Below are 23,020 nucleotides of genomic sequence, written 5' to 3'. Positions count from 1 at the left end.
AGCCCCATCATCTCACCCATAAGGGATTTCTCCCATAAGGGAAAGGCCCACTGAGCCATGTCCCTGGATGAAATGACCTTGCCAGCCTATGAGCTTCTGGGAGCCTTTGGTACCAAACTAGGGTGTAAATGTTCCTCTTGCTGTGTGTATGATTATGAACTGTTAGGATTTGTGATCTGTAGTGCCAGGCTTTCCTGGGAAGTGGATTTGTGGAAGGCTAAAGGTTTCTTAGCCTGTGAACAAGAGATGGAGAGCTAGGATGGTACAGTGGTTTGGGAACCGGACTTAGACTTGGAAGATCCAGGTTCAAATCCCCGCTCAGCCGTGAAGCTTCCTGGATGACCTTGAGCCAGCCATACTTTCACAGCCTCGTCTACCTCACAGGGTTATTGCGAGGACAAAAGGAGGGAAGGGACCATGTACACCACCCTGAGATTCTTGGAGGTATAAAAGTGTGTTTCTCGTTTATTTTTCAATGTGAAAATGCCACTGAGGCCAATTTCCAGTCTCGGGAGAGCGCAGCTCTTTTCAGATGCAGTAACTGCCGGATGGGAGTATTTGAATATATGCAGGGAATCCTTGAGAGAGGTCAAGCTGAAGTTTAACCTTAAGAGGCTTTTCTAGCTTTGGTCAATTGGTCTCTGGTGGCTGACGCATGGGCTCCTTTCTCTGCCGGCTTTTTTGCACAAACGTGTGACGCTCCTGACTCCGGTTTGAGGAAAGAACGTGGGAATTCTGCAAGCCGAGGCCAACACCTTGGAGCTACAAGAGGGAGTTTGGGTTTTCAGCCCTGAGCAGCGGCCCGTCAGCCCTGCCCGTCGCTCTGGAGCTCTGTCCCCGATTCTTCTTGTGCGCCTTAAGTCTGCCTGCAGGCCTGGCGAAGGCAACCTTTTCACCTTCCATCGCTGGTCTTGGATGCTACTTGGACTAGCATGCCAGGGTAGATTAAGGTTTTGCGGGCCTCTCTCGTCCACCCCCTCGGTGTCTCCTAAGATTAGAGCACTGTTCACGGATGTTGCGGAATTATTATCCACTTGACATGCTGCTTCACACCCAGCTCCCTCCTCTGCCCCGCTGCCAGGCAAAAGTGGGTGGCGGTGCTGGAGTTCTGTAGCTTGGCTCGGAGTTATGGCCCAGCGCCCCGTTTCCGTGAAGTTGGGAAGCTGCCAGGGTCTCTGGGATTGGGAGGGCAGCGGCTGCAAGGATTGGCTCCGCTGTCGATAGGCTGGTAAATTGTTGGCAGTTGAGCGCAGCCGAAATTCCATGAAGCCAAGAATGCAAAATGTGCCTGTCTACGAGGGGGCTTGCCCGGCAAACCAGATTGTGCTTTCCAGTTGTGTCCAGGAAGCCTTCTGAAAGGCACTTCTGGTTTGCCAGAGCAGCCCCCCTGCCTGCGGATTTAACTATCCGTGAAATTCGGTATCCTGGAACGGTGACGGTTTGGATCAGAGGTGGATTCTGACCCAAGGTTCAGCCTCTGAAAGCATCCTGTCGAACCCTCCCAACTGCTCCAAGTCCATGGCGAGCGATCTAACCCTTCGATCGCCTTCTCTGTGCTCTTGTGCTACCAGCCCCAATGTAGCTACCTCGATCCGTGTGAGTGTGCATGTGCAATGCGGAAGGGCATGTCCAGGTAGCACTGAACCACTGAGCACAGGCAAACAAGGTGACAATCTTGGCCTGGGCAGTGGGGCCAGAGAGTTCTGCGTTGTTGTTGGGCTGAGAGTGAGGCTAAGCAAATCAAGAGGGGAGCACCCGAATGTAGGAGTTCTTCTAGATCAGTCCTTTTCAGCCAGCATGCAGTGACCGGTCTTTAGGATTGCTGTGGGAGTTTTAGGGAGGGACATTTATTAGTAGGGCCGTTGGGGGATGTGAGCGCCTCTCACCAGCAGCATGGTGTGCCTTGTCAAAAAAACTGCTGGTGCGCCTTGATCATTTTAGCGCCTTGTCAAAATTGAAAAAAAACGGTTGAAAATCACTGCTCTATACAGAGGAGCCCAGAGTGAGTGGGGCTGGGGCTGAACAGATTTGGGGTCAGCCTCAAACTGGGCCCAGGGCGGGGGGAATGTTGGGAAGGAGCTGACATCTGCTGTCAGAGAATGACCAGGGAAGGGAACTTTGGAGGCTGGAGAACTTCAGCCTGAGCCAGTGCTTCCCGATCTTTGGTATCCCGTGATGCCTCTGCATTCTGCTCCTGGAAGTGACTGGTGATGCCCTCCAGGTTCGGAGACTATGTGGGACACAACAAATGGAGATAAGAGGCTCAGGGCAGGCAGGAGGGACTTTCTCAGCACACCTCTGAGCCTCCTACCTCTATTTGTTGCATCCCACACGGTCTTGCTGTTGGACAGCTGTGGGCTGTCACAACACACAGTTTGGGAACCCTTGGCCTAAGCCAGGGCTCTCCAGACTCCAGCCTATGGGCCAGATTCAGTGCCCTGCCTGAACCCTCACCTGTGTGAACGGTGCTTACCGTTCCACGGGGGAACCTTTGCAAAGGGCTTTCATGCACCCACAGTCTTCATGCCGGCCTGCCGTTTCCAACTTCCGATGCCCCAGCAGGCTTTGCGTCAGATTTCTTGGCAGAAGTGGCCGGACGTGTTGAAGACTAGGGGTGCCTGGAGGCGCTTTGCTAAAGCTTCCAACAGAACAGTAAGTGCTGTCCACCCCAGGAAGCCTTTACCGGCTCACAGCGGTCCCTACTTTGGAGACCGCTGGCCTAAGCAATCAAGAGAACTACAGAGCCAACGGCCTGATAATGGCAGGGTTGGAATACCGCAATTAGGATTGTAGCCTTCACTGTGCTAGAACCAGGCTCTATTTCCTAGCATGGTTTTTTGCCCAGCAAGCCTGCCTGGCCCACCCCTGGTGTGTTTGAGATTTGGAGCAAGTGGCGGTTCTGCCTATGCCCTGGCTCGCCGAGGCGCGCCATCTCCATCTCGCCCAGGGGTGCCAAGCACCCGCCAGTTGTCTGCTTGCCCAGCTCTTGCTACTCTCGTCGGTTTGCTGCCCTCGTTTGTCACCCTCCGCGGCTGTTCCGTGGCAGCTGGCACACACCGGCTGTGAGCAGAGGGCCGGTGGGGGCAGCGCTGCTGTCTTTCCGAGGCGCTGCAGAGCCCAGCTGGAAGTGGCTTGTTCACTTGGCCGTCGCGGCTCCTGTCTCCTCCAGTCAGCTCAGGGAAGGGCCATCTCCTCTTGGGAGGGGGAATCGCAGGCAGATGCGATCAGCTTGTATTCCGCGGCAACTCGGCGGTCCATAAGTGCCAACAAGTTGCTAAGGTGCCGAAAAGCATTTTCAGCTCTCGACTTCCAGCATTGTGTGTTTTGTAGGGTTGTCAGCTGATTGATCATTTTGCCTCTTAATTGATCGATTGAACTTGAATTTTAAACTGCCTGCTATCAGAACATCAATGTAAATGCTTTTTTTTTTTTTGTACACGGAAGGAAGTTCAAAATCAAAACTGCCACATCGAGTTGGGGAAGAGTCCGTCCTTAATGTATTCCTTAATTCCTTTTGTCATGCTGTCATCCTTCTGTAATAAAATTGAGACAGCCTCCGAAAGGATGACCAAAGGCGCACGCTTTTAACTCTCAGTCTTGCCGGTTAAAATTGGGTCCCCAAAGTACTGGGTGATTCATTTATTGATTAAAGCTTGCAGCCCTGGGCAAGTTGGTCTCAAAATTTGTTAGAGAGAGACTGTGATCTCCGCCTAGTCCTGACCCGCAGGAGAGTGAATTCCTCTCCTGCAGATGACACTTCTTCAATAGGCTGTCCAGGCTTCTGTTGGCCAAAGGCAAGGGTCACTTGATGGTCAGAACATGTGAAGCAGGTCTCACACATAATAGAGTGCCTGTACGTCGTCCTCTGAATCGGGAGTTGGCAACCTCCTTCCACCTAGGGGCCGTACTCTGAGTCCAACCATAGTAACAATGCATGTGTGTCTAGTGGGCATGCACAAACTTCCCGGTTAGGCCATAGAACTAAGAAAAAAGAGGTGGACACAGCACAGAGAGACGCATGCCCAGGCAGAGAATGTGGCTCAAAGGAAGATTCTACCCGTGGTAGGATTACACTGTAAGCCTTACAGAGATAGAATTACAAACAGGTTCTTAAACAGACACCATGGTCTGGGTGGAGATATCTTTTTGGGACTCTTGGCCCAATGAATTTGGATGGTGGGCAGGATCTGGCCCATGGGCCGTAGGTTGCCTACCCCTGCTATAGATCATAGGTTGTAACCTATCTGTGATGAGCCTCAAACTAGTGTGCTTTCTCTTCTATCTTCACCATCATTACACCAGGGGGAAAGCTGCCATTTTTCTCCCCACCCGTGCCCTGGAATGACAATATGTCAGGCAGTTTGTGCCCCATCAGCTGCCCAGGGGTGCCATGTGCTCACTCTGGCCCCCCTCCCCCAAACATGCACAGCCCAGGATGTAAGCATGGCTACTCCCTTGTGATGCTCCTGCCAGCGCCTCTGGTGTGGATCAGTGTGACCTCGCCCCAAGAGGGCCAGTCCCAAGGTTAGTGGAAGAGGTGGGGTCATAATTATATCTCGCTGTTCCTATCCTCCCTTGCTGTAAATATGCATTATGACATACAGTACAGTTAATCCTGATTCCTGAGCTTCTGGGCTGGAGGGATAAAACTGTGAGGTGAGATGCCCTGGTGTGTACTCTCTCTGTTTAATCCACCCCTCTCTACCAAATTGGTCTGCGAAGTACAGAACAGCTGTCTTTAAAAGCAGCAAAACAGTCAGTTTTAGGATGTGGTGTGGGTCAGGGAGGATGAGATATAGGAAACCCTGAGCAAAACTGATACACTCCTGTTTGATAGATACATAGCTATGGCTGTGTGTAGTTATGCAAGAAAAATTTTAATACAGTTCCCAATAATAATAATAATAAACTTTATTTATATCCCGCCCTTCTCCCCGAAAGGGACCCAGGGCAGCTTACAGCATGTTAAAAACAGATTAAAAACATAATTTAACAGCAAATAAAAACGTTTTAAAACACATTAACAGATACCATAAAAACAGTAGTCAGATAAAAAGTCAGATAAAAAGAGCAAAATGCAGCAAATCATAGAGGAATCAGGTCTGTAAAAATACTAAAAGATATAGAAAAGATGTTAAAAAGGCCATGAACTCAGGAGGCTTGTTTAAACAAAAAGGTCTTCAGGCCTGGCCGAAAAGTCTCAAGAGAGGGAGCCATTCTTAAGTCAAGGGGAAGGGAGTTCCATAACGTTGGTGCCACTACTGAGAAGGCCCTATTTCTTGCCTCTGCCCCACGTACCTGCTTAGGCGGTGGCACTTGTAAAAAGGCCTTCTCTGATGACCTGAGAGGACGAGCCGGATTGTACGGGAGTAGGTGATCTCTAAGATACCCTGGCCCAGAGCCGTATAGGGCTTTAAAGGTCAAAACCAGCACCTTGAATTGGGCCCGGAAACGAATGGGCAGCCAGTGCAGCCCCCGGAGAAGCAGGCTGACAGAGTAAAACCGCCTACCTCCAGTGACTACATGGGCCGCCACATTCTGCACTAATTGTAGTTTCTGAACCGTCTACAGGGGCAGCCCCACATAAAGCGCGTTACAATAATCTAACCTCAATGTCACCGTGGCATGGATCACTTGGTTAAACTTCATCCTGCAGTTCTTGATTCTTTTATTAGTTCACCTGTTTTGGTTTGGCCAATCCTTCCGTCATGCTCTGAAATGCTGCTTGGGGTATGAAGTCCTGGCCCTTAGTCACTGACAAGCTTTATCTCATCACTTTTCAGCATCCTGAGACTTGCGTGGGTGTCGCCCACTGGCTTTTGGTCATCATAGCAATGAGGGCTAGAAACTTGTGCGTCCTGTTGTTTTAAAATGCAAGAACCCAGGGACTCCACAAAACGTGTAGGCTCCTCTTTCTATTTTAGAGCTGCAACTTTTTAATCAGCTGATCATAAATTCTTTTTAATGCCAAAGAAGTTTTCCCTGATTAGTTGAGATACACTTTTTTCCCCCCAAGTGAGTTATTTTTAATGTGCATATTTTAAATGCTAAATTATTTTTAACTGCAGGCAGTAGGTGCCATTTTAGAAAGGGTATTCCCCTTCACTCTCGCTCAGGAGGGGAAGCCTCTGCTACGATACACACCAGCTCAAAAGGGTGCTTAGAAAACTGTTAGTCATATGCAGATCTATGCAGATGCAATCCACTGATGGTTTGCAATGTATTTGCTGCATGTAGACGCCTGGCCCAGCCCTGCTGCGCATCATGTGCCCTGTGTTTGGTGTGCCCAATTCATGCTCTTGCTCTTATGCTTTTGTACCTTCTCCCTATGTCCCTGCTGACATACACACATATATGTAAAAGCTGAATTTTTAATGCTCCCGCCTCACGCTCGATCTGTTTTCTTATTAAATTAAGGGGAGCTTCATTCACGCTCTCCGAATTGCCCTGACTGCAGTGCGGGGCTGCGAAGGGGAATGTCGCTTCCCATTAGGGGCAGAGGCCTGTGCGCTTGGCTCCCTGGGATAATTGTCCTAGGGTGGGATGGGCTTTTTAAAACAAAACAAAACGAACCAACCCCCCCTTCTCGTTTCAAGTAGGGAAGCTGCTAGCCGGGAGGGGAGTGAAATGGGGGGGGGGTCTTTGACTTTCTATAAAAATAGTTCCAGAGTCACAAACTGTGGCTTGTCTGTTTCCTTCGCCAGATCTTTCCTTCAGAGTGGAATTGTCTGGGCAAAAGCTGCCCCGAGCTTTTCTTCTCTGGCTTTATTCTGGAATGCGGAGGACATAATTATGGTCTATTTTTAAAACTATCCTTGGAGTCAGGACACGAGAGCTGCCACATTGGGGCACGCAGTGGTCCATCTCAACTGAGCGCCCTGCCTCTGCAAAGCGGCCAGGAGTCTTATGGCACCTTTCTCGAGACAAAAACGTGCTCGTCTGGGCGTGAGCTTTTGTGGACAAGAACCTTGCGAGTCCGCGCGGGTTGATGCTAAAATAAACGTTTCTAAAATTGTTTTGTTTTTTGGCCTGTTTTTTTGCTGAAAGACGGTTGCAAAGCCAACAGACCTGGCTGTCCCTTTGGCAGTTGTCACCAGCTGTGATGTGGCTGCAGTCAGATGCGCAGAGGGCTGTGTGTGGAAGAATCCCCATCTTTTATGGGGGGGTGTCAAAACGAACAACTTTTGATGTGGTTAGAACTTTGTACCAACACTCACTTTTTCCCAGTACTGTGGCCTCCCCTGGCTGCTGCTACTTCTCTTCCCCAAGTTGCTCAAAGGGGCAATTGCAGCCTCCCCCCCCCCTCGAGGATTGCGTCTCCAACAGGTGCTTCTCTTATTGTGACATCTCTGGACTTCCGGCAAATAAAGTTGTGCGGTTCAAAGTGACCAAATAAAGTTGTGCGGTTCAAAGTGACCACACTTCGGGCTATGTGAGGATGCCCTTGAAAGCAACTTTGAAAACCCAATAAGCAGAGGTGTGATTTTTCCCCCCCCCCCGGTGATAACGAAATAAAAACACAGCACGTTGGGGAGCGCGGGTGCGTGGGTATTGACTGTAGCTGCATCTGATGATACTGTACCACCTTTGTCACAAACTGATATATTTTTAAAGGAATTGTAATCTTACTTTATAAATGTGCCCTTGGCATAAAGACACACAACATTGCTTTCTGCACTTTTCCTTCGGTGGGGGGGGGCCCCCACTGGAATCTATGGAAAAAATAAAAAGGTTTAAGAACACATTTACCAATAAACAATGCGCTGTGGTTGCACAGTTGATGTCACTTAGGTATGGCACAACGTTCCCAGAGGGTGGGGGGTCATAACAGAGCTCTGGGGTGGTAAGTTTGGGGTGAAGTGCTGTTTCCACATGGGGGACGCTTGTGACAACCAAGGCCACCAATCCCGTGTGGACATGCCCGTCTTTGGGAAGATGTGGCGAACATCCCAGTTGCCCATTTGAGGTTCGTTTCAGCTGGCAGTGGCTTGTTTTGGCGATTCTGGGAATTTGAGATGTGTGTGTGGCTCATAATGCATGTGACCCCTTGGCTGCCTTTCTCTCTCTCTCTCTCTCTCATTTAAAAGCTTCCTTCCCTTCTGCTTAACTTGCTTGGCTGGGCTGGAGGGTGTGGATGGATGAGAGAGGCTGGGGCAGGGCTGGCAGCGCTGGAGTCGGTGACTAAGCTAAAGTGTTCGGTTTTGTTCTTGTTATTTTTTTTTAAGAGTCCCTCCTGTGCATGTGGTGCATGAACATTAATTATGGGCTCTTCAGGTGCCCTCTAATAAATTTGAAAGAGAGCACCCTACCCAAGCCCACACCCCATGTGTAGCTAATACTCAGTCAAATGCTCCGTAGAAAATATCTGATATTAAATAAATTACACAGTGATGGGCAGTTTGGATGTCGTCATTTCCTACCTCCCCTTTGTGATTACTCTGCAATGGGATGGGGAGACGTGCGCAAAGTTCTTCCTAAGTGATTTGGCAGGTTGGTCAGACATAATAATCTAAACCGGTTCACCGTGTCTGGTGTAAGGAAGGTGCAGGTCCCCAAAATGTTCCTTTACATGTTTAGGCTGGATGTGGAGAGGGGTGCTATAGCTGTGTAGGAATTAAGGCTTACCTGAGTTATGAGCCTGGAAGTACCTTTTCTACCTCTCCCCCCCCCATTTAGATCACATCTGACCATGAATAGATCTCATGGCTTTAGACATTGACACTAGTTTCTGTTCATGACGCTGATCGTCATGAAAAAGCTGGCTGGGTCTGAAGCATAGCTTGGCAGTCACATTCACACGACTGGGAGCATGATTTCCCTAGAACATACCTTGTGCAACTGAGCATTGCAAGCCAAGATGGGTGCTGTTACCCCTGGAAAACCTTCCAAGTTGCTCAGGGTTCCTTTAGAGCAGGGGTGCCCAAACCCTGGCCCTGGGGCCACTTGCGGCCCTCAAGGCCTCTCAATGTGGCCCTCAGGGAGCCCCCAGTCTCCAATGAGCCTCTAGCCCTCTGGAGATTTGTTGGAGCCTGCACTGGCCCGACGCAACTGCTCTCAGCATGAGGGCGACTGTTTGACCTCTCACGTTAGCTATGGGATGAGGGCTCCCTCCACTGCTTGCTGTTTCATGTCTGTGATGCAGCAGTGGCAGCAAAGGAAAGGCCGGCCTTGCTTTGTGCAAGGTCTTTTACAGGCCATGAGCTATTGCAAGACCTTCATTCATTCATATAAGTTCATCTTTAATATATTCATTTATGTAAACTAGTGTAAATTTATTCAAATTTTAAATGTAAATTAATTCTCCCCCCCCCCCAGCCCCTGACACAGTGTCAGAGAGACAGTGTGGCCCTCCTGCTAAAAACTTTGGACACCCCTGCTTTAGAGTTTTGAAATGTTGTGGCCCACAGGCCACATTTCTTGGCCAAGGTGTTTCCTGGTTTTCACAATTACGGGTCTAAAAGGAGCCCCCAAATATGGATGTTCACACTGCCGTCTTGAGTGATGTGATGGCTCTGGATTTATTGACCTTTTCTCCTCGACAAATTAGTCCAATTGCCTTTTCAAGTCCTCTTAAGCGGGTTACCTCCCTGTGCCCACTGGTGGCAAATTCCACAAACTAACCCAGTGCTGTGCCCTCTTCCCTTGCCCTGAATGCCCTGCCAGTACTTGGTGATGGGAGGTGAGCCAGCATCACAACCCGAAGTGTTTTGTGTAGGCTGTTGTGTACAGGATCCGTGCTGCCAAACTGGGGCGTGTGCTGGCTCTCAAACTCCCTCCTCCTGCTTCCTTTTGTACCCATCACCCTCAGTCGGTGCCCGCCGTGCTCGAGTGTCCCCGGAGGGCAGGCTGGGGCTGGAGAGGAACCGGCACACAATTACACAGCCATCTCATTAATCCCAAGAGCCTTGGGAGCTTTTGGAAATGCTGGGGAAACGCAGTCTTCTGAGCAACAAAACCCAGGTGGTTAGTTGGCGTGTGGAATGCGGGTGGAGGACTCTACGAACAGGGGTTCATTGCCTCTGTGTCATCACATATATGCTCAGAGGAACACCAGTTTGGCAGCCTGTGCTTTTTTTTTTTAAATAATGGCATAATTGACTTGGTTTGCCGTGTCTTTCTTTCTCCTTGGCGGAATTGGTCTTGCTATTAATGATTTGGTACAAGACAATGAGATGATTCTTTCTTGAGGCCAACTGCTGGGCAAGAGAGGCATTCTTGACCAAGGTTGCGAGTCTAAACCAGCCCCAATCCCTTGCGCTGCCTCTTTTACAACAGCCTCACGGAGGCTGTTCTTGTGTTCTTGTCCCAGGCTCTTCCTTTGAGGCAGGAGAAATATACCCTGTTTTTCCCTCCTGTCCTTGTGCTGCAGGCATGGAAACAGAACCGTCGTCCACCGTCGCCCATCTGGGGCAGCAAACACCCTAACAGGCACACGCAGGACCTGCAGCGGAGGGTGCTGGCAGGGCAACAAGATGACCACCCTCTCGGGCTGGCCAGGGCGAATGGATTTTACTGGGGTTCCTGATTACCGTGGAATGACTTGGCACGTTTTGGGCGTTCGGAGTTTGCTGCGAGGCCGTCTCTTCTGCAGCTTTGTCCGCTTGCATAGACGTGTTTAGGACAGCAGCCCTGTTTGATTTTTTGCATCTGCGGTGCACAGATAGAGATGTGCGTGGCCTAAGCATGGGGTTTGTGACGGGACGCGTCTTCCCAGAACTGCCGCCCCTCCTGTCGGCAGGGCTTGCGTGTGCTCTGGGAAAGGAGGCCTGATGATGCCCTATTAGGTCAGAGTTGTGGGTTCTTTGTCCTTCCCTCCCCCAGCCTCAAACGTGGGAGGCTGATGCTGCCGGAGATGAGCTGTCCTTGACGTGTCTGATTTCTCTGTCCCCCCACCCCCCACTTTTTAACATTGTTCTGTGTCTCTTTTTCCCCTCTGCTTTGGGAAGCATCTCTCCAGCCAAACAGGAAACCAGCTGCCGTATTGAAGGGGGGAAGACGGGAGCGCGAGAGGAACAATGAAAGGCTTTTTTGCCAGCCTGGTGGCTGAAGGGGGCACTCAGTCTTTCCAGAGGGCTGTGGGAACCCGGCAAGTTAACCTCTGAGCTCATCTGTTCCCTCGCGCAGGTGTGCGGTGCTGCTGTGTTCGTAGCACCAGGTGTTGACTGACTGGTTCCCGGTGTCTCTTTGTGGGCCGGAAAAAGGAGCTTCCGCACCGGGGTGTGGCCTTGCGGGGCTCCTAGATTCAGCTCTGCTGAAGCTCTCCCTGCTCCCAAAGTCTCCATGTATCTCTTGTGCTTCTGCAAGTGGCTCTTGAAGTGGTTGGTTGCCCCCCTCCGAAAAAACTGCCTCCGCCATCTCATTCCTCTGGCCCACTGCGCCTTTCTTATGGCCACTGCTACTTCCTTCCCTAGACCCTCTGCTTCCTCTTCCCTGCCACTTCTCTCGACCCGCAGACGTTGGCTCCACCACCACAGCCACACAGTCTCTTCACCACAAGTGACGTGACGGTGCGTCATGGGGAAGGGCCTTGTGCCTGTTAATGGCTGCACGCATGGGTGGGTGCAAAGTGGTGAGCGGACTGTTACATCCCAACATGAGGGAGGGGGAAGAAAGGTGGGGAGGGAACAGCTGGGGAAGGAGGAAAGCAATGCAGTAGTGGGATTGAAGCTGGTCCTAGACTCGTCTGCTGGGCAGAAGCTGCAGGAGGAATTCCTGGAGAAGAGGTTTCCAGCCTGAGCCAGGGCAGGGGTGAAGGACGTGGCCTGCTCTGTCAGTCCATGTTGCCAAGCTCTGGTCTCTGTGCCATGTGGCAAGCGGCTCTTGAAACTGCACGTGAAATGGCTTTTGACCAAGTTATGGCCATTGGGCTGCCTAGCCTGGCCATCAGTGGCTGCCAGATTGCCGGGGGGGGGGGGGCCAGAGAGCAAAGCCCTGCGCTGCCCTTCCCTACAGTGTCTCCTGCTTGTCTAGTAGTGTTGCATTCTGTGGTTCCACTGCCACCAGCATTGAGGGCTGAAGGGTTAGTCCAACCTGGTGGACCCCCACTTTTCAGGCTTTGGGGCATGGTGCTTTCCCTGTGCTGCCCAGATGCCCATCTTCCCTCGCACCCGCAGCCTTTTCTTCCCTGCCATTCTTGATTCTGTGGCCAGGAATACTCCCTCCGCTCTTTCCCACCCCATTCCATCCCACCCCCCACTTCCTAGTCTGGGCTGCTTTGTAGCCAAGCTCCATAATGCAGGCCATTGTTCTGAAACTCTTTTGGTGCACCGATAACGCATGGCCTTGGCGGGCTGCGGCGCTGGCAGCTTTCACAAGCCGGAGCCCCCACGCTACCCTGTCGCCTGGCAAAGTGGAGCTGTAATTCTCCCCCAATTTTGTACAGAGTTGGCAACATGTGTGTGGGGAGGAGGTTGTGGGGAAGGGAGGCTGGCACCTTTACACCTGGGTTTGGTGGCCACCTGACATTTAGAATGGAAACAATGGAGAACGTAGCAATAGGCAACTTTCCAGGTTTCTTGCCTGCCGGTGTGCTGGACTATGAAGTGTGAAGTGCTTATTAGCTTGAAACCTGCCTTGCCCACCCAAGGTGCTCCCAAGGTGAAACATCAGCCTGCCTTGCCACTTCCGTCTCCCCCAACGGCCAGATATCGTGGAGGCGTGTTGTGCTTGTCTGGGCTACTGCCGCAGCGCACCTGAGCAGCGTGGAAAGTTGTAGTACAAGATGTACGCTGGGGGCCCCGTGAGGACGACACTGCGATGGGCTGGGGCTCGGCGACTTCAGGCAGGAGACAGAGGTTCCGTAGTTCCGTGGAGGGCAGGAAGAATCAGACTGAGCGCCAGACTCCGGATTGGGTGCGTGGACACTCACACGCCTGTGTCCTCCTGCAATTTACTTTCCTACTGAATGCCACAAGCTGACATTCTAGTTCCCAGTACAGAACATAGAGTTGGGAGGGCTCTTCAAGACCATCTAGTCCAGCCTCTTGCTTGAAGCTGGTACTACTGGGAAATCCTGCCTGTCTGTGATGCAACCCACTACAACAGTGTTCTTCAACCTTGGGTTCTGGCCCCTAACGGAGTTGCAGAGCCTCAGTTGTGGGGTGGCAGCAACTTACAGGAATGAAAAAGGTTGAAGGCCACTGGACTAGAGCACCACCAGGTAAAGGGGGAGGCATCTGGTGCACCCCTTCAGGTACCAGGAGATTGTGTCCCAGTCCTGCCCAGGTTCATAGCAATTGTGCTGAAATAGCTTTCACTAGTGCCAGGCTTCTTGGTAACTTTTTTTCTGCTCTCTCTAGTACGAATATTTGGTTACAGTGAACAGTGCTGGGAGGGTGGAATGGGGTAGGGAGTGGATGACAGTGGGGCGGGGTGTGCAGGTAGGGTCCCAGGAAGGGCCGTGATCAACAGTGGGTCCCCAGTCTCATTCATGTATTGGGGTCATGGCATGCAAAGGGTTGAAGACCACTGCACTACCAAAGACGGCTGGAGGCATTTGACCTGAGACATCTCTCTTCCACGGCCCACCCCGGTGCCCAAAATTTAACAAATGGTAATGATAGACCTTAAATACTCCAGAAGATGTCAGACCAGGCATTATGGAAACTAGTTCTAAGAATCACATTGTCTTGCAGCTGGCTCTTCTAGATCTCCAGCCCCACAGTACCGTGCAGGCCATGTCGCTGTGGGGCAGGCTGTGACAAAGTGTCCTCCATCTCGCCAGGGGAGAGCCGGCCAGGGGAGAGCAAGTGTCCCCTGTTACAAGCATGTGTTGGAGTGAACCCTGCCTGCTGTGGTTGCAGGGAAAGTGAATCTCTTAGGTGATTCACTCAGGGGGAGAAGAAAGGCATTTCAGCCCCCTTGAATTATTTAACCGTTGGCAACCTTCAGTCTCGAAAGACTCTGGTATCGCACTCTGAATGGTGGTTCTGGAACAGCGTCTAGTGTGGCTGAAAAGGCCGATTCGGGAGTGACAATCCCTTCCACACTGGGAGCAAGTGCAGTCTGTCCCTGGCCTGTCTCCCTGGCTATGGGCCTTCCTCTTAGCCTCAGACTGTTGGCCAAGTGTCTTTTCAAACTGGGAAAGGCCATGTTGCACAGCCTGCCTCCAAGCGGGCCGCTCAGAGGCCAGGGTTTCCCACCTGTTGAGGTCCACTCCCAGGGCCTTCAGATCCCTCTTGCAGATGTCCTTGTATCGCAGCTGTGGTCTACCTGTAGGGCGCTCTCCTTGCACGAGTTCTCCATAGAGGAGATCCTTTGGGATCCGGCCATCATCCATTCTCACGACATGACCGAGCCAACGCAGGCGTCTCTGTTTCAGCAGTGCATACATGCTAGGGATTCCAGCATGTTCCAGGACTGTGTTGTTTTGAATTATACAGTCCTTAATTCTTGCCAACAGGTTGTTAGCGCAAGTATGAAAGCATTTCAGTTAGATCTATTCATAAACATAATGCGGAGAACCACCTAGGCTAAGTCAGCTTGGCGCATTAGTGCCGGGGAACAGTTATGAGATGGAAGCCCCCAATTCAAATCCATGGTTTGGCTGTGAACTAGGTAAGCCTCTCTCTCTCTCTCTCTCTCTCTCCCCCCCCCCCCCCGCGCACAATATGGGGATGATAGGTCAGTATTATCTACAGGGTTATTGTGAGGATTATGGAGATAACAACATATGCAAAGTGCTTTGAGCAACATAAATGCCAAGGACTATTTGTTAATATGGAAATGCAGCTGGAGTTCCTCCCAGCCTCACCCCGCTGGAATAATCGCCAGAGCGGCTGTGCTCCCTGCTTCTAGAGTCGCCTGGTTTGTGGGACTGGTGTGTGGGGAGATGTGGGACAGATTTGTAGGGAACAGGCAATTCCACATGTCCATAACTGTGCCACGGAGTGAATGTTCAGCATCTGGAGAATTTCTGTTTTACGTTTCAAGTTTCCAGTCCTTATGGCTGTGGTGATGCTCTCAAAGGTGCACGGGCAATGCTGGGGGAAATCAGAAGTTGGGAGGGATTTGATGTGTGCGCGTGCAGGGCTTTGGAGCCTTTTCTGTTTCCTTCCCTCATTCCTTGCAGAAGCCAAATTGAATTATTAAATAAACTTGCATCAGAATTTTTTTAGTACGCACAGCGTTTTGTGACATCACGGCGCTCTTTACAACAGGCGGTTTTTGTTTGTGTGAGTTGGCGCAACGCGTGTGGGGCACACGCCACCCCCTGGGCGGAAGGCCGGAGTGGTGTCGCATCCACCACTGCCTTAAGAGAGGGAGCTCTCCCCCCCTCCCGCCCCATGTCTCCCTGACTGCATCTGGATTCCTGGGGGAAGCATCCATTTTCGACATTTAGCCAGTGAGCGCAGCGAACAAAATGGGCGCAGGGGTGTGTGTGTTAAATGGAGTGCGGCCTGATTTGCTCTTGTAACCTGGGGAGCCCAAATTGACGGTGCCGAATCTGCCTGTGCCTCCTGCCGGCTCAGGCCTGCGTGTGCCGTCTGAGTGTCCTTCACCCTCTGGGGGCCAAGCGTGGCAGCACTTTGCAAACTGTACACTCTCCTCCTTTTACTTATTCATGGCCCGCCCGTCGGAAGAGATCCTCGTCTGTCAAGCGGCGGCTGTCGGGGCTCTGCTTTTGGGCAGCCGGGGATTCTTGCTCCTGCTAACCTGAGCCTGACAGTCGGTGGTGTAGCGGGACCCACTTCAACTCGGAGAAAGAACATCGGGCCTTTTTTTCTTTTTCTAGACTACAGTTCTCGAGTTAACCCTCCCCTCCTTTGTCAGAAGTGATGTTCTTCATGCTTGTCTCCTTTTCCTCCCTGCTTTGGATGGTCCTTGTCATCACTGAATGTTCCTGCATCTTGCCTGACCTGTGTAGGAACAGTGGATTGTGGGAAATTCTTTACTATCCAATTAGGGGCGAGAGATGAGAGGTCTTGCTGTCGTGTCCGCTATGCCGGTTCGGAGCTGCGTCTAAGCTTCGTCAGCAAAAGCACAAATTGCTAATCGGGACTGAATTATGGTTTTTCACCCCGTCCCTCCACAATAGGGGTTGTGGGCTTTTGATGGAAGGTGAGTGCAGAAGGATGGCACTGAGCTAGGTCTGGCAAATGTAGCTCACCAACCATCTATTTGTAGATGTGAGCAAGCCAGGGTGTTTCAATGACATTGTGAGGACCAGGGTGGTGTACTGACTAGAGCGGTGATGGCAAATCTATGACATATGTGTCAACGGTGATACACCACGACATTTTGGGTGACATGCGGGCATTCAACAGTGCCCAACAACAACTGATTTTATTTTATTTTGTACTTCTTTGACATTTCTTTATATAATGCATAATACCACACATGATTGGGCTGTGTTTTTTTCAAACAAATGAATATGTAAAGAATTGTTTTTCTTTTGTTCGAGGGTGGGGGGTGGGGATGACATGCCAGCAGAGTGAGGTTGGGTATTGTCTGAATTTTTGTCATGCCAAACCCAAAAGGTTTGCCATCAATGGGCTAGGAGTGGGGAGACCCGAGTTCGAGTCCTCACATGACCCTGAAGCTTACTGGATGAACTTGGGCTGATCAGCAGTGCTTGGCATAATTATGCCAGCCTGTGCTTCCATGGAGAGAGGGTGGGATAGAAATGTGAACTAAACTGTGATATCTGGAGTTCAGTAAGTGCTTCTATACTGGTCTGACGCCAAAGCCACCAGCAGTCCAGACCAGCGGCCATCTGATTTTTGTGGCCATTCCCGTAGCCCCTCCGTTGTGGGGACAAAGAACTCATTTATACCACTGTTCAAAACAGTAGCCGCATAAAGGTTGTACTGTTGATATTGACGGATCTCTGTTTTAAGATTGTCAGATTTCGATAACAAATGTGTACCATTCCTGGGGACTGCAAAATGGGTTGTGTCGGGAGGGGCTTTCTTGTGGTTTCTCATTTATAACAAGTAGCAGTGTTGTCAGAATGGTTTAGTCATCCTCCTCCTCCTCCTCCTCCTCTCTAATTTTCTAACAAGGATTTGTGCTTTTGACATGCCCTAGAAATGATTGTTTTCTAATAATAGCCGTTCGGTGGAGAGGACTGGTGAGCTGGCCAGGTGCATTGCCGTTTTCCAGGAATAGCTGTGCCTGATCCAAAGCGTTGGTGTGGGTGGGGATTATCCCCCTTGCTCAGAGACCACAAGTAGAGGGTGGCCAATGGCCAGCGGCTTTGCCTCTGACAGACCGGGCAAGTCTGCCCGGCTAGGCTGGCTTTCTGGAGCAATCCCATTATTAAGAAACAGCTTTCAGATATTAGTCACTGGTTCTTAAACGTTGACTGCTCTACCGTGTTGAGAATGCTTCCAGGCTGTTGGGTGTGTGTATGTGGTGTCTGATCTGAGAACAGGGATCTCTTTTCTAGATCTGAGATGCAGGGCTGGCCAAACACGACTGCTCCTTAGAGGTGTGCCGGGTTGGTTCGCAGTGGGAGTATCGCATCCGGCAGAAGGCGCTGAATAGAACCTCCTTGGCCAGAGGCAATTCTACCTTGGAGTCCCGGATGCTAGAGATGGCCTTATGTGTCATGGAGGTGGCCGCCTGCATTATTCGAGCTGGAATGCTGGACCTGCTTTGATCAGTGACACAGAGAATCTCCAGCACGCTTTTCCTGCGTTGTGTTTATATTTTAGAGTTTGTGTGTATGTGTGTGTGTGTGTGTGTTGCTTTTTAATTAAAATGGACGGACTGCTGTTCTCGCAACAGAAGACTTGCGTTCTTGACGCAGCCGCCTCTCTTGGGCTTTGCTGCCAAGGTATATGACGTACTGTTGAACACTTGAAATGCTAAGTGCTATAAATGGAGTTTGTACTCTGCCCCTCTGACAAACAGGAACAATTTGTAGTTTTTTGTTTTTTTTTAAACCACCGACTCTATGTGGCGGCTCCAAACTTCACCCACCAAACCGGCACAGCTCTGCTAATTTAAGATCTCCCCTGACTCAGTGGCTTTTTCACAATCTCGGCCACACTTATTGCTTGTTCAAGTGATCCTGGAAAAAGACGCACTCTCTGTTGGCTATTACAGCAGCGTGTAGAGCTGAGCGCTTAGAGGGAAAAGAAGTGACTTGTAGTGAGCGTGAAAATCTACCCTGACCCAATACTTCTTCTAAAAGCACCTGCTTTAATGCGGTCATAGTAGCTAAAAGGCATCCCCCCTCCCCGAGCGTTTAAGGTTGAAACACAGGCACAGATCTGGGACCGGTCCCCAAAACACGCACACTACCTTGCTGCCCAAAAGTTGTGAGCACCTCCTCTCCACATAGACTTATGTACAGTCTGACCATGGTCTCCACCAGGGTTCCGTACCGGAATCTGCGGATCCTGGAATTAACATTTAAAGCCCTTTTTAAAACCAAGAAAAGGGTGCCAAAATCCAGTGTGTTTACCTTTCCGCAGCCAAACTGTAGAGCTGTTTTTAGCACTGAAAGAGACCGATTCTGGGTCACGCGGAGGTTCCTTTCTTCTCCCAGGCTCCCCCCCCAGAATGCACCGCGTGACCTGGAAGTGGGTCTTTCAGTGCTAAAAACAGCTCTACAGTTTGGCTGTGAAAAGGTAAAAACGTTTTTGGCTTTACCAAACTGATTTTGTGTATGTGTATTTCTGAGGTCTTTAAAAGCCAGTGTCTGTGATGAATCGGATCCACAGATGCAGGACCCGCAGATACCATGATCTGACTGTACTCTTATGGCCAGGTGGCCTGTCCTCCTAAGGAAGGCTTGAGACAGCCACACTCCCAGCCTGGCCACTTTCTCTTGCTTTGATGTTTGTAGGCTCCTAGTGTGCTGGTTTGCTTTCAGGTTTTCCAGTGTACAGCCCACTTCTCTCTTCTCACCCTGGGGTCACACTTGAGCTGTTTTGAAGCGCTACTGAGATATCTTCTGGAGCAAATCCATCACCAGCCAAGTGACCCCCTTGGGGAGGGAGAGAAGGGGGCTTCTCTCTCTCTCTCTCTCTCTCTCTCTCTCTCTCTCTCACTTTTTTGAAGCTGGCTAGCAGACTTTAGCCCTGCTGGAAGCTGGTGCAAGGCCATCAGGAATCCTCCCGCAAAGCGGGGGTTTAAGAGGGGGGAGTACCTCTGAAGTGGCCATGAAGGGCAGTACTGGAGCCCCTTCTGTCGAGTCCCAAGTTGCAGTGTAAAGACAAGGCAGGCTTGGGTAGTGGAGAGGTATCTTGCCCCATGCTTTGAAAAGAGATCTTGGATTTTGTGCTCTGTACGAAGTGCACAGGCTGCTTGCACTGGAGGGAATTGCAAAGTCCGGCCAAGCCTGGCTTCCTGTCTGACCCAGGGCGATCTTGTTGGTGTTTTTATACTCTTGGTTGTCAGCCTTTGCTCATAGCATACCTTTAGTGGTAAACCCCCTGTAACTGTTCTGTGAAATCACTTAGAGAATATGAATCTTTGGCCAATGGCCAGAACACCCTTGGATTTGCACGTAGTTAAGATGCATACACAACAAAGCACAGTAAAGAATTGAGAAACTTAAAACCAGCCTTGCAAGTGCACCTGCAATAGTTTCTAGCCTACCTGTCTAAGCTTGCTTACGGTTAGTCCTTTGTGGCCAAAGGGAGAGGCCTAAGAGAGAGATGGAGGAACTAACTGTTTTAGAGCCTCCTTGCACGATTGCTTTGAATTAGGGGCCTGGGGCTGCAGCTCGCTGGGGAAGGTTCTGTGTTCTAATCCTGGCAGCATCTTCAGGCAGAGCAGGAAAACACCCCTGCCCTTGAAGCCCTGGAGAGCCACCAGCCAGAGTAGCCAATAGACCAGATTAGATCAACTGTGCCTGTTTTCTGTCTCAGGCGGACCAGGTTATTTGTACCTTTTTACTCACCTCTTGTTTGCGGTTCTGTGAAGCGCCACAGTGGGGCTTTCTCTAAAGACCTTCTGGGATTTTGCACATTGCAGTTGTTGGAGTGTGTGTTGGGTGCTTGCCCTTGTCATCACTTGCCACATTTGATATTCTGGTGTCCCGGGTTGCCGGTTTCTTTCTGGAAGCGATTCAAGTCTCTGGTTATGATCTTCAAAGTCCCCAATACGGAGCCAAGATAGCATCCCCCATGGGGAGGGGTATCCATCTCTTTCCAAAGGTCTTGCAGGGGAACTTTCTTACGGGTCCCACTGCTGTCTGAGAGTGTAGCTGGTGCCGTTGCATGGCAGGGTCGTCTTGGTGGCTGCTCCCCATTTCTCTCCCACATGAGACGTTTCCTCCCCTGCTGATCTTTATGAGAACTATGAATATGTTTTTGTTTCAGCTGGCCGTTTCTGATCCCTTTGGACTATGTGGCGTTGTGTTTAATCTTTTGCTTGCCTGCTTTGTTGCTATTTTGTTTAATGTCATAAGAACATAAGAACAGCCCCACTGGATCAGGCCATAGGCCCATCTAGTCCAGCTTCCTGTATCTCACAGCGGCCCACCAAATGCCCCAGGGAGCACACCAGATAACAAGAGACCTGCAAGGCTTCCTGGGAATTGTAGTTAAGAACATAAGAACAGCCCCACTGGATCAGGCCATAGGCCCATCTAGACCAGCTTCCTGTATCTCACAGCGGCCCACTAAATGCCCCAGGGAGCACACCAGACAACAAGAGACCTCATCCTGGTGCCCCCCCTTGCATCTGGCATTCTGACATAACCCATTTCTAAAATCAGGAGGTATTGTATTGTTCTCAATACCCTTCCTAATGATCCCAAGCATAGAATTGCCATTTTGCTGCCCATTCTGCCAGTCTGGAGAGACCCTTCTGGAACTCCTCACAATCACTTCCTCACAAACAACAAAAATGTCGTTTTTGTTTTGGTTGTAAATGGCCTTGGATTTGGTAGGAGATATAAACTTTTCAAATGCTGAGCTTAATACAGTGAGACACTCAGGGCGCAATCCTATTTCAGTGCTTTCCAGCACTGGCATAGCGGTGCCAGTGGGACGTGTGCTGCATCCTGCAGTTGGGTGTCACTCACGGAGGCCTCCTCAAAGTCAGGGAATGTTTGATCCTTTACCTTGGAGCTGCTGGAAAGCACCGACATAAGGGGCTAGGATTGCGCCCTCACTGTCTTAAATGAGTGGACAGTGACTCGGGGTCTGTCACTGTCTGGGTCTGACAGGGTCTGACTCTCTAAGTTGCGTTGCCTGTGACTCGTGTTTGCCACTGCTGGTGGCCCACGAACCGATTGAAATCACAGAGGGACCAGTTTCTCATCCTTCCGCTTCTGTCTCTTCCCAGCTGTGCTAGCCGAGTGGGTGAAAGTTCAGGATGAAGTCACGGGTTACCTGGGACAGGAAGTCATACTGCCATGCCACTTTGCTGCCACGAACCAGGGTACCAATATCCAGGTCAGCCAGGTGAACTGGGTGAAGGAGACCGGGGGCAAGAAACAGAATGTGGCCGTCTACCACCCGAAACAAGGGCACTACTACCCAACGGAGCCGGGCAGCGACCGGATCCACTTCCGCACCTTGTCCTTGGAGGACGCCACGTTGATCATCAGCCGCTTGCTCGTGAGCGATGAGGGCACTTACACCTGCCGGTTCGCCGCGTATCCCCTGGGCGACGAGGATGGCGTCACCAACTTGGTCGTACTGGGTAAGGACACGCAAATCCTGGGCGTGGGTGCAGGGAGATCCTCCTGCCCGATGGCAAGGCTAGTCCCGGATGAGAAGGCCGGGTGGCTTGGTTGCCTCCGGGTGCAAATCCTACCCAAATGGTAAGAACAACTTTTGCCAGGCGTTAGGTGTGCCATAAAATACTTCACCTGCAGGGGCTCATTTGTTTCTTAGCGCTGGCAAGTGGGTACCATAAATCTGTCCTCCTGTTCTTCACACCTGCCGTGAAATGCCACCAACCCGTCCCCCATTCCTCACGTTATGTATTGCACTTTGTATCCCTCTCCATCCTCTCAAAGGGTTTACAGCCAAGCGTGTTGTGTGCAGCTTCTCCCCCCCCCCCGCAACCCTGTGAGGTAGGCTAGCCTTGTGGGGCCAAGCTCAAGCAGCCAGCTTGATGACCAAATGGGAATCTGGACCCTGGTTTTTCTGTTCCAAAGCCAGCACACTGACCACAGCAGCACACTGTATCTCTCTGGCCTGGGGTCTTCCTTGCCACCCTTTCCTCTCTCCAAGAGACACAGTTTCAGTTCCTGAGAGTCCTGCCCTAGTGACTCTTAACCCATGCCCCACAAAACAGCTGTAGCTTCATGCAGGACTTTCCCTGTCTTTTCCAGGTGGGTCTTGTTGGTGGTACCGAACTTGGAGCAGAATTCCAGCTCCTCTTTAGGAGGGTTCCTCAGTCCTCTGTGTGTGTGTTTGTACTGATCCATTCTGCTCAGCCCCAGAACAGAGCAGGGCTCTGGTGTGCTCTTGTGTGTTATTTTTGGAGATGCAAATTGCCTGCATCTGGCTCTGTTTCTGGAGGGAGGGGCTCTGCGCATCTTAAAATCGCTTCCTTGGGGCCATTCTGAACCAAGCCGCTTAAATGCTTTCCTGGGCTGGCGTGTTCCAGCGCTGCGAGGTAGCGGCATGTCCCAATTCCTTGAATTAATTCTGGGCAAATTCATTGTCATAGTCAGCAAGCAGGGAGCATAATCAGAGCAGTTATGAGCCCTTACCTACCAGGCTGTTTGGAGCAGGGGGAAAGAAACCCCACCCAAAATAAACTTCGCAGGGCTGTAGGCTACTGATGCCCAGTAAGCCTCTGTGTCTCAATTCCTGGCATTCGCTTACATGACTCGGCATCAAGGTCCCTGGGCTGTCATTTTAGGACACTCTCACTTCTGTTTTTAATGTGACCACAGAGAGGCCTTTGGGGGTGGGGGATTTCCTGTCTTCTCCTCCTGCCTTGAGGTCTTATTAAATTGTGAGATTTCTCGGGTGATGTCATCGGGACTCTTTCTGACAACGAATGGATGGCACAGATTTAGAACGTTGAGGGTGGTGGTTCTCGGCAGAAGCACAGACTGTAGGTTCTGCATTCTCATTTAACACAACAAAAAAGGTTCCTA

General features: G+C 50.9%; 1 protein-coding gene across 3 annotated transcripts in view; it reads left to right on the top strand.

Moving 5' to 3' along the window:
• NECTIN2 (nectin cell adhesion molecule 2) overlaps nt 1-23,020 on the top strand; it is a 63,450-nt gene that overhangs the window by 16,843 nt on the left and 23,587 nt on the right. For all 3 annotated transcript variants that reach the window (XM_066639053.1, XM_066639054.1, XM_066639052.1), the window contains exon 2: nt 21,247-21,606. In XM_066639053.1, the coding sequence (XP_066495150.1) occupies nt 21,247-21,606 (360 nt within the window). The remainder of the gene's footprint in view (nt 1-21,246; nt 21,607-23,020) is intronic.

The sequence above is a fragment of the Tiliqua scincoides genome, chromosome 10 (genome assembly GCF_035046505.1).
Source record: "Tiliqua scincoides isolate rTilSci1 chromosome 10, rTilSci1.hap2, whole genome shotgun sequence".
Lineage (NCBI taxonomy): Eukaryota > Metazoa > Chordata > Lepidosauria > Squamata > Scincidae > Tiliqua > Tiliqua scincoides.
The sequence above is the reverse complement of the archived record's forward strand: the minus strand, read 5'-3'. Positions and strand labels throughout refer to the sequence as shown.